The sequence below is a fragment of the Leucoraja erinacea genome, chromosome 25 (assembly GCF_028641065.1).
Source record: "Leucoraja erinacea ecotype New England chromosome 25, Leri_hhj_1, whole genome shotgun sequence".
Taxonomy (NCBI): Eukaryota; Metazoa; Chordata; class Chondrichthyes; order Rajiformes; family Rajidae; genus Leucoraja; species Leucoraja erinaceus.
The window spans coordinates 20662819-20674489 of record NC_073401.1 but is presented as its reverse complement, the minus strand read 5'-3'; the positions used below and the strand labels follow the sequence as shown (position 1 = coordinate 20674489).

General features: G+C 45.2%; 1 protein-coding gene across 3 annotated transcripts in view; it reads right to left on the bottom strand.

Annotated features, from left to right (window-relative positions):
- The window catches only part of sfi1 (SFI1 centrin binding protein), a 98076-nt gene that overhangs the window by 25714 nt on the left and 60691 nt on the right, over positions 1-11671 (bottom strand). For all 3 annotated transcript variants that reach the window (XM_055655970.1, XM_055655968.1, XM_055655969.1), the window contains one exon: positions 808-984. In XM_055655970.1, coding sequence (XP_055511945.1) covers positions 808-984 — 177 coding nt within the window. The remainder of the gene's footprint in view (positions 1-807; positions 985-11671) is intronic.

The following is an 11671-nucleotide window of genomic DNA, read 5'->3' as shown; positions in this document are numbered from 1 at the left end:
TTCTTACAATCTAGCAGACTACATTTGGTCCTCATGGTATTGTCTCTGCATTGGGGAAGCTAAAAGCAGATTGGCTGACCATTTTGCAGACTGTCTATGTTCTGTCCATGAAGGTGATCCTGAACATCCGGTTGCCTGACACTTTCAATTTCCATCCCAGTCTGATGTTCTACATGTGCCTTTTTACAATTTCCATCATGGCACTACATAACCTTGAGGATCAGCATCCTTGAGGATCAGCATCCTATTTTCTGTCTGGGCATCACACAACATTAAAGACTCTGTATCAAATTCAACAATTTCAGATAACTTATTTTTTTGTCTGTACTAGAACTGCTTCTGCTTTAATGTTATCCATGTGCAAGGTTAACTCAGTTGCTTTCTCTCCACAGACACTGGGTAATTCTAATATTTATTTTTGCTTTACACTCTCTGCAACAGTTGCTTTTCATAGTTTTACAAGTCACTTTGTTTGTTTTATTCCCTAACTGTTTTTGGACAGTTCCATAAACAATGATCACCACATTAGATACTTCATTTGACCTGTCCATTCCTCCCCTTTGCTCTCACCAACTTAAAACTAGCTTGCTTTTCACTTCCCAGTTCCAATAAAGGGATTTGACCTGAAACATTTGCTCTTTCGCTTTACACAGATGCTGCCTGCCCTGCTGAGGGTTTCCAAAAAATTATATGTTTTTATCACTACAAATAGATGTTCTGCTCCTTAGAGCACTGTTGCTTGTGAGTGCAACGGTTCAGTGAGATGCACTGATGACAACTTCAAATCAGCCTGTTTCAATCTCTTACCTTCACTTGATGCTCAGCAGCAATTTGGTTGCGAAACTGCATCATGTCAGAGCTATACTGAAGAACTGCAGCAACTCCCATTCGTAAAAGTTGGCCCCGATAGTTGTCCGCTGCTTTTGCAATGCGTAACTTTTTTCTTTGCTGTTCCTGCGCGTGCATTAGCCAACCATCAAATACCTGAAATAGAAATGAGCTAGACTTAACTACAGGAAATGTACAACTTCAGTTTCATAATTCCAATGAGGAAACAGACTCTGTAAAATACAAGAGTTGATGCAGAGATATCACTGCCATCCGTATATTTGATAATTAGTAATAAGATTGTCACAAGAATATATACATTAATAGCACACATGACTGCAACCCTAACAAACTGAAATGTTCATTTCATCCACCACCAGGCCACTGGATCTGCAGTGTGTGCCATTTCCAAAATGTACAGTAGTTACTCTCCTTTCAGTTACTCCAACAACACCCCTCCCCCACCCCCCCAAACTCCTATCACAAAAAAAAAAGTGCACATTAGTCCAACTTGGAAATAGTTTGCCATTCTTTCATCATCCATAGTGGGCCAAGTCCTGTAATTCATTGACCATTAATTACCCTTATAGAATAAGAATTGCAGAATTTAGAAAGGCCCCTGCACCAGAATTATTGCATATTAGCATATATATTGATATAACATATATATCTTAAATATATATTTTATACATCTGTTTGGTTCCATAGTACATTCACTAAACTTCATTTGATAGTGATTAACAGTCTTATGTTTAATTTCAATTGTATTTATTTAATTATTGTATACATATGTATATATATTTAGACTTTAGAGGTACAGCGCAGAATAAGGCCCTTCGGTCCACCAGTGCACACCGACCATTGATCACCCCATACACCAGCATTATCCTGACAATTTTTTACCAAAGCCAATCTATATCTATTAATATATAAAACTCAAACCCATCCATCCGCCTGCAGTACGGATCCCTTCCTGCCTTTTGATTCGTTGACGGCTGCTTCTTCCTATCAGCTTCCAACACACTTCGAAACAAAGTTGCAAGACAGGAACACTGAACTTTTCACTGCTGCAGCAGGCAGGAGAGGTGCAATTGAGGGAGGCATGGCAGTGCTGGAAACTTACATTTGGCAACGGCTTCAGTTCCATTTGAGCAGACGGGTGCATGGTGGAATATTGGGTTGGGGGAATCACACCATTGGGGGAGCAGACCCAACGGGTCTGCACTTGGTCTAGTTAACCTATAAAACTATACATTTTTGGAGTGTGAAAACCCAAGCAGTCACAGGGAGAAAGTACAAACTCCATGCAGTCAGCACCTGGAGTCCGGATCGTACCCAGGTCTCTGACGCTGTAAGGCAGCAGCTCTACAGCTATGCCACTCATAATATCACTTTATATGATATATATTTATAATATCTTTATATATTAAACACCCTTCTGCGCCAAAAGGTATATTCACCAAAGTTTCTTAGGTAGCAGTTGACAATCTTGGCTTTAATTAATGTCCAAATTAATTAAGCAAAACTACCAACTATGTCAAGCCTAACTCAGCCTGATTTTGTTTTGGTCAAAGCACATATCGTTTCCCAAACAATCTGGCAGGAAGGGTGGGGAATAAAGGAACAAATGGCTCTTCTTTTCGAAGTCAGATTTAAGGCTAGTTGTAATGAATGTTTACGTTGTATTGGGAAATAGGTCGCTAATCAAACTATGTGAAGTATAACCAATTTGATTGAATTTGGATGTGGATAAGATATTTCCTCACAGCAGGTGTTTCTACAACTGGATAGCATATGTTTTGGGTTATGGGTAAGTGGTTTAGAACAAATCTTAGGAACATTTTTTACCCACAGAATAGTTGGAATCATAACGCACGGTCAGAGTGGGTTCTGGATGCAGATACTCTCGCAACATTTAATAAGTGTCAAGATGGGAATATAAATCTCTAAGGCACAGAAGGCTATGGACCAAATGCTAGTAAATGGAATGAGTTCAAATAGGGACCTGGTGGTCAGCATGCATATGGTGGGCCGAAGGGCCTGTTTCTGTGCTCTATGTCTTTAGAGTGGTCCAAGTGGTGGCGCCATCGAGTACTTTCATCCTTTTTAAAATTTTTAGTCCGTCAAAACTTTTGTTTTGGAGGTCTTTTAGTCTTTTTACGTGGGGGGGGAAACTGTTTTTCAGTCGCTACCTAGGTCGAGGATGCGTCTTTCCTCCGAGTCGCATCTTCGCCCCCTCCTCGCGGCCTACCATCTGGATTGGCGCGGCCTTTCCCGCCGGAGACCGGCCAGAGCGCAGCACTGAATGACCATCGCGGAACGGCCGATGCCTTACTGAGGTCGCCGTGTTGGAAGCTCTGGAGTGCTGGGACTGCTGTGGAGCTGACTTTAACATCGCTGAGCCCTGGGATTTTTCGTCGAGGTCGCCAGTGTTGGAGCTCTGCCCAGCTCGGCCTGTGGACTTCGGGAGCCGCGGTCTCCAGTAGGAAGCGGCCAATTCGGAACCCCAAGCCGCTGAGAGTGTTCTTCCGATGACGCCATCATCCGGCGAGAGGGCCTGAAACATCGGGCTGCCCGCCGTTGCGGCGACTGCGGAGGCCTCAATAGGCCTCCGACCACGGGTGAACAAGAGGAAGAAGACTGAACTTTGTTGCCTTCCCTCTCAGTTGGAAACGTTGATTCTGCTGTGGGGGATGTTTTATGTTTAATGTTAAATTCTATAGTGTGGTATTTATCTTATTTGTATGCTGCACGGTAAATCAAATTTCACTGCACCAATTGGTGTATGTGACAATAAATGTCCTTTGTCCTTTATGATTCTATTTCACCTGATCAAGATAATAGTTTAACTTTCTTAGATGCAATAAATGCTGCCCTGCCAATAATGCCCACATCTCAAAAAAGCAAATAGGTTTGCCCGTAAATAGGTTGAATGTCATTACTATGAAGTAACATAGATCTGTGCAAGAACACATGAAAATAAGAGCTGGAGTAAACCACCAGGCCCATTAAGCCAATCCCATCATTCAATATATTCATCTTAACTGTCCTCAACTCCTCTTCTGTGCCAGATCCCCCATAACCAATTCAAATAATTTTAAATATAAATGTAAGATCTGGGTGGCAGGGAATTCCAGAGATTCACCACCTTCTGAGAGAAGGAAATTCGACACAACACAGTTCTAAATAATTGGCGGCTTATTTGGCAGATTTGCCATGGATGCCCTCCACCGAAAACGGTGTCTGAGACGGGCCGGGAAAATCATCAAAGACCCCTCTCACCCAAACCATGGAGTGTTTGCCCTCCTCCCATCAGGGAGGTGGTACAGGAGCCTCGGGTCTCGCACAAACAGGCTGAGGAACAGCTTTTTCAACAACACCATTACACTGCTGAACTCGGAGTCCCAACGCTAGCCATCCTTAGACTCTCCCACTTGTATACAGTTATCTGCCTATGTATCAGTTTTAATAGTAAGATTAAACGAGTACTTACCAGTACGAAGTTTGATCTGTATTTTATGAGGAGTTACGATGAGGGATTACGTGAAGAACCCACCCAGCGCGCAGGCGCGGCATACTTCCAAGCAGCGGTGTGGAATCACAGATAGACACTAGTTGAAGTAAAGATAGTAAAGACCAACGAGACATTAGTCCGAATTTGATCTATATAATGAGGGTGGGAGCGGAGGGCACGTAATCCCTCATCGTAACTCCTCATAAAATACAGATCAAACTTCGTACTGGTAAGTACTCGTTTAATCTTACTATTTTACTTCGGAGTCACGTGAGTGACTACGTGAAGACTTCAAAGGTCTGTGATTTCAAACCGTGTAACAGTTATATCACTCACTGCCGAAAGATCATCGAGGGAGGAAGTGGTAGCTAAAGACCAACAAGTTTGTTTAGTTATAAAAGAAATGTTTATTAACTATAACAAAAAGTAGCTCCCATGGGCTTTAAATCATAACTTTGCGGTTTCTAAAATGCTATCCGCAAAGACGTCCTGTTCCATCAGCGGTTTTCTGTAAAATCGTTGGAATGTCGATTCCCTTGACCATCCCGCTGCTCTGAGGATGTGGTCTAGGGGAACCTGCATCCTATCCGCCGCTGAGGTGGACGCTGCCCTGGTTGAATGGGATTTAAAAACATTTGTGTTAATCCCTGCCATGTTGAGGACCTGTTTCAACCATCTGGATAATGTCTGGCTGGTAACCCGTCCAAAAGGCTTTCTGTGGCTAACCCATAAGGCTTTCTCTCTCCCTCTAAGCGTTTGGGTTGTGTCTAGATAATGATGAAGGTGGGTCACCACACACAGCCTAGGTTCTGGAGGGTAAGCCCGGAAGATCAACGGGGAGTTTGATGTACCTGGTCTACTTTGTTTTACCAACCCCGGCATGGTGAAAGTAATGGTATCTGGGGTGGTCACCATGTAGTTCAGATTTAGCTGATGGAGCGACTGAACCCTTTGAGCTGAGACAAGCGCCATGAGCATGAGGGTCTTATAAGTGGACTGTTCCAGGCTCAGGGATCCCACCGGAGGCCAACCTCGAAGGTGTGTCAGAACTACACTCACATCCCACATGTGGGTGTATCTAGGTGTAGGGGGTTTGGTATTAAAGATCCCCTTAAGGAGTCTGATGACCAGAGGGTGGGATCCCACACTATGCTGTCCTATCGGCATGAGGTATGCGGACAGTGCGCTCCGAGCCGTATTGATGGCACTGTAGCTCATCTTGAGATCATGGTGCAGGTGGGCCAGGAACTCCAGCACATCCGAGATCGAAGCCGTCTTGTAGGATGTCCCTGCGTCCAGACAGTACTGTTCCCATTTCCTGATGAAGGTCAGGTACTGTTTTTTGGTGGAAACTCGCAGGGATGCCGACATGGTGGTGATTGTTCTGTCTGATAACCCCAATCCCTGGTAAGGCCTGTTCAAAATCTGGAAACCAGGAGTTTCAATTTTTGGTGGCATGGATGGCTAATGCCAGTTACCGGGTGTGTCAATAATTGGGGGTGGCTAAGAAGGACCATAGGTGTCTCTACCACCATGTCGTGGAACATTGGGAACCATGGTTGGGTAGGCCAGTCAGGCACGACCAGAATGCCAGAGGCTGAGTCTGCCTGAATTTTCTGGAGTACCCGACTGATGAGGCAGAAGGAAGGGAAAGCATAGAAAAAGAAATTTCCCCAATCCAGCGTGAAGGCATCTACCGCTGCTGCCTCTGGGTCTGGTTCCCAAGCCACATACATGGGTAGTTGGTGATTTAACCTAGACGCAAACAAATCTATATCTGGCGTACCATATTGCTTAACAATTTTAGCAAATAATTTTGGGTCCAACATCCATTCGATGTTGTCGTTGAATTTTCGTGACCTGGTGTCCGCCACTAAATTTAGCTTGCCTGGTAAATAGGCAGCTGATAGCCAAATATGTCTCTCGACACACCATTGCCAGATTATAGCAGTTAATTTGTCGCATGATACTGATTTAATGCCACCCATGTGCTGGATATAAGATACTGCCGTAGTGTTGTCGATCATAATCCTAACATGCACGTGCCGCATATCAGATGCATATGCTTTTAGCCCATAAAAGGCGGCGAGCATTTCCAAAAAGTTAATGCCCAGTGATTGTAGTAGCGATGCCTCTGAGTTAGTCCATCTGCCACCTTGCTGTCTATGGAGTTAGTAGCTGCCCAGCCTAAAGCACTGGCATCCGTTGCAATGGTTATGTTAGGATTGGTTACGGCGATAGGACTGTGACTGTGCCAAATATTATCAACCCACCACTGAAGTTCTGATTTGGCTTCAGCGGGAAAATCCATTTTGCGATCATAATGCCCCCTATTAAGGCGTAATGCATGAGTCCTTGCTCTTTGTAGATTTTGATAATGCAAGGGCCCATGTTGGGCAGCCGGAAATGCTGCTACTATAGAGCCAATAACTCTGGCTACATGCCGTATTCTAGGTTGCGGTGTAGCAATTAAATGGCTACAAGCTTCAATGAGTGAAACTGTTTTGTCTCTGGGCAGAGTGACAGTCATGTGAATCGTGTCAATAGTGAAGCCTAGGTAATCCATGTTAGTAGTAGGCTCCAATATTGATTTATCTGGGTGAAGGATAAAACCCAAAGTTTCAAGGAGTTGTTTAGTGGCTAACACTCCTGCGACAGCTTGTTCCCGTGTTCTTCCTAATATGAGAACATCGTCCAGATAGGCCACAACTAAATGTTTTAGTTCTCTCAATTTCTTCATGGCCACTTTAAGAATTTTCGTAAATAGTCTGGGAGCTGTCGTTAAACCATTGGGCAAAGCTCGGTACTGCCATAGCTGGCCCCTCCAGATAAATTTCAGATATTTAAAGTAATCTTTATGAATGGGTACCAAATAGTAAGCATCTTTGATATCTATGCTTCCCATGTAGTATCCCTTGGAGATCAGTTGTCTGGCAGTGACAAATGTCTCCATTTTGAAATGTTGATACTCAACAGACTGATTAAGTGACGTCAGATCAATAATAATGCGACGTCCACCATCTTTTTTGGTTTTGAGAAAAATATTTGATACAAATTCTTGCGGCTCGTGTGTGGTCATTTCTATGATGCCTTTAGCCACGAGCCGATCAAGTTCAGCTTGTCCTTCTACCTTCTCAACTGCCGAGGGAAGGAACACCCTTTGGGGCATGTGCTGAACTGGCGGTTCTACGCCTGGTTTGAACTCAATTTTGTATCCACTAATACTGTTGAGTATAAACTTATTGTTAGTAAGGGAGCACCAAACATGCTTGAAGAACCTCAAACGTCCCCCTGTTAATACTACACCCTTTGTCTGTGTATGTTGACAGGAACCAGACCCACCTACCTCCATGTTCACTTGTGGGGTCGTTTTCGATGGGTCTGGCCCAAGGTTGTCCGTGTTGGTGCTGCGGTGGGGCGGCGCATCTTCCCACGGCTCCGCCCTGGGCCCCGCTCTAAAAAAGAGCTCTGGGGGTAGTGGGAGGCGGTCACCAGGCTTTCACCAGCTCGGTATCTGCTGGTGGCTGCCGAGGCGTGCGGCCAACTGGGTGTCTTCACCCTGCTCGGTCCTGGCCCTGCCCTCATGAGGCCTACTGGTTTTGCCGCCTCTTCCAACTCCTTCAGCCTTTTGGCCAGATCCGCACCAAATAGCAGCGCCTGTCGTTCGGGCGCTGGAGCTTTACAGAGGCCGGCATATGTTGGGTTGAGGGCAGGCCTGATGTTGTCCCGCCGTAGGCTATTTAGCTCATAGGTGGTGCTGCACATCAGTGCGAGGGCATCCTGCTGGGGTATGGTCAGGTCTTCATCCCCTACGGACCGAGCAAAGGCGGTGACGGCTGCTGAGTGGAGCTTCAGGACTCGCTGCATCTTGACTTCCTGAGCCCTGATTTGCTGCCCCAGCTGGTTCCAGATCTGCCCATTGACCGTTTTGACTCTCAGCGCCTCGCAATTTTCTGGCGCTATGTAATTGTCAAGGGCCTGCTGGACAGCCTTGTCCTGCAGCGGGTTGTTGGACAGCCTGTTTATGGTGGCCGCCATTCTGGGTGGCAACACCATCCCAGTTGTTGGGGGCGCTGCATATCGGCCCACTACACCCAGTAGCTCTTCTTCTGGCACGCCCGGCATGCTGATGGTATCCTCCGCCTGCCCTTGGGATAGGCCAGCCCAGTCCTGGCCTCCCTTACTGCCCTCGAACATAGAGGGTACAGAAGGGTGTGGAGAGGAGGAGGCCAAAGCCCGTCCTCCTGGGAGATGCCGCATCTCCTCGTTGATCATTCGCTCTAGGAGCTGCCTCATGCAGCTGATCCGAGCGTCTCCCCTTTTCGGTGGGGGAGAGTGTTCCCGTTCCTCCGATTCATCGGAGGACACCGGCCGGTCGGTCTTATGTGTCGCCTTCCTCCCTGTGCGGGGCGTTGAAATCTGCAGCACTGGGGGCGGCTCGGTGTCGGGTGAGCGGGTGAGCGGGAGCGTTGAAAAGGCTCCTCCGCTGCGAGAGGCTGCCGTCCCGCTATGGACCCGTCCTCGGGTGGAGTTGGGCAGGCAGTCCTCCTGGCTGGTCGCTTGCGAGAGGCCATATTCTCTCTGGAGCGACTCTGTAACAAAAAAGGCACTTACCTGAGGTCTTGTCTTTATGCTGCAGCTGGAGAGCCTGGCTCCAGCTGCTGCCGCTGTTGCACTGCTGACGTAATGCCGCGCCTGCGCGCTGGGTGGGTTCTTCACGTAGTCACTCACGTGACTCCGAAGTAAAATTCATCCACAATCCACACATTGTTAACCAGTATTTTTTTTAACTTTTATTGTATGCCAACTTTGTATTTTTATTTTTACTTCTACTATCTTGCACTACGACTATGACCAGACGCTAAACTGCATTTCGTTGTACCTATACTTGTGCAATGACAATAAAGTTGAATTGAATTGAATTGAATATGTCTCCTTATTTGTGACTACAATATTCCAATCTTTTCTTTAAGAGCCAAAATGAGTAATCATTCAGATTTTGTTTTTAAATCAATTCTTGTATGGAATGGATCGCACAAAATATTGAAAACAGCACTCTTCCCGCTACAAAATCGAAAAACATTTGATCTAACACAAGACCAATGAAATAAACATCTCCCTTTGGTGTGAGAAAAGGTATCAATGTTCTTTAAGTACAGCGAACGGGCTTTCGTCATGCCCACTAATTTTACGCACTCCTCCACCATTTATCATGATCAAATTCCATAACTCTGAATGGATTCAAACGCACTTTAGATTCAGATTGGCTCCTGAATCAACACCTGAGCCAGGGATATTGACAATAACTCTCTTTACTGATGTGCTGGCTTCACACAACAATTTTATATTTATGTTTATCTGTGTTGTGCCTGAATTAGCCTAAGATTTCAATTTCTGAAACAAAAACTGGTACCTTCTCCAAGATGCATTTTTAATTCCTGATGATACAACAGTGAGCACATATTCCACCACGTACACTGTGAGAAATGTTTACATCAGGCTGCAAATGCAAAAATATACAAGAACAATCATCCTCTTTCATGAACAAGATTAATTCAAGGATACAATTTACATTCTGTATTCTACAGTGACCTTCAAGTCTGACTGTCTGTAAAGTTTCAGAACAGTTTTTTTGTTAACTGTCCAGGTTAATATTGAATTATAAAGGAATAAAGTAGACATAGAGGGGATAATCATAAAGATTGGCCGTGTCATTCAATTGTTACAGGTGGGTGGAACATAGCAGGAGACTATGCAGCCGCCACATGTTCATGGGTGGTTGCCGGGGAGTCGCCTTCATGGTCATGAGGAGTTCCTGCATTCTGGGAACTAGTCGCGGCTTCACTATGGTCAACGTAAATTTTTCAACATGTTGAAAAATTAGTGACATCTAGAATGAAGCCGCCATGGAGAGTAGCAATAATTCTCGTGCTGTAGGTGGGTCGCCAGGAGGTCCTTGTGGGTTGCCAGGTGGTTGAAGGTTCTCGTAGGTTCTTGTAGGTTGTAGCCGGTACGGACCGGTGAATTTCATTGGCTCATTGGGGAAAACAAACGTAAGTAGTAGTTTTCAGAACCAAGGATAATCGCCGAACTTCACAACCGTGTATCTGGCTTCTTAAAAGTTGTCTGGCTTCTTAAAAGATGTCTCCACTCGTTTTGCCCCCCTCTCCCCCCCCCTCTTTTAAAGGACTTACCATATACTGTGCTTTAGCCATCTTAATTACAGCGCCAACCTCCCTGTTCATCGCGGTGTGTGTCTGTATCACCTTGGTTTAGCACCATGTGAATTTCAGACAGCGCTCTCCCCGCTTGCCCTGTCCCCCGCTCTGTGTGTGTGTGTGTGTGTGTGTACCACTCTGACAATCGCCGTTCCAGTTGCCGCTTTTTCAGGCAACTGCCGGCAACTTGACAGTCGCCTGAAAATTTGCCTGTGTGGGACAGGCCCATTAGGCAAACATTGGCAATTTGCCAAGGCAACTGTGAATAAGTCTGATTAATGTATACATCTTAAATGGGGTAGGTTGCAGAGCAAAGGGCCTGTCCCACTTTCACAACCTAATTCACGACCTTTTTTACTCATGGACATTTTTCATCACACTAGAAAAACGCCACGAGTACCTACGACTAGCATCACGGCATGCTACGATCTACCAACGACCTCCTAAGACCTTGTGACAACCATGGTGCAAGTATGAGTCAAGGGCAAACTCGGCAGAGGTCGTGAATTAGGTCGTGAACGTGGGACAGGCCCTTTAGGACTGATTATACATATGGGAGTTGAGGTTAAAAGATGTGCAAAATTGTTGAGAACATAAACTGTTGTAATGCATGATAATTTGTTACAATTTGTAGCAGTTGCTATCAGGATCACATGGTATATTATTCTTTTAAAGTTTCCTGTAAAATTACTATTAACAGCATGAGCTTAATTAAAATGTATTAGTTTTAATAAACTTTTAAAGAGAGTTTTGGATTGGGTAGTTTAATTTTTTACCCCACCCAAGCGTGTTTGATCCAAACACAGTAAACACATGTCAAGGAGAACTATCAGAAACTTGAAGTTCTTTTCTTTTTCTTGAAGAGGGGCACAACATATTTAATCTTTGATGCTGTGATGTTGGGGATTACGATGACGCTGGGTCTACAGTCGCAGTAGGGTGAACTTACGTGACGTGATTTATTTATAGTGAAGGGCAATATTGACATGAAGGTTCGTATCCGCGTTAGGGTACAATCCCTCATCATCGGTATGCATGTGAGGAAACGCTGGCGATCTCGGGCTTGTCCCAGCAGAGGGGTCTTGAATTCAAAGGAGGAATGCTGTTGGGC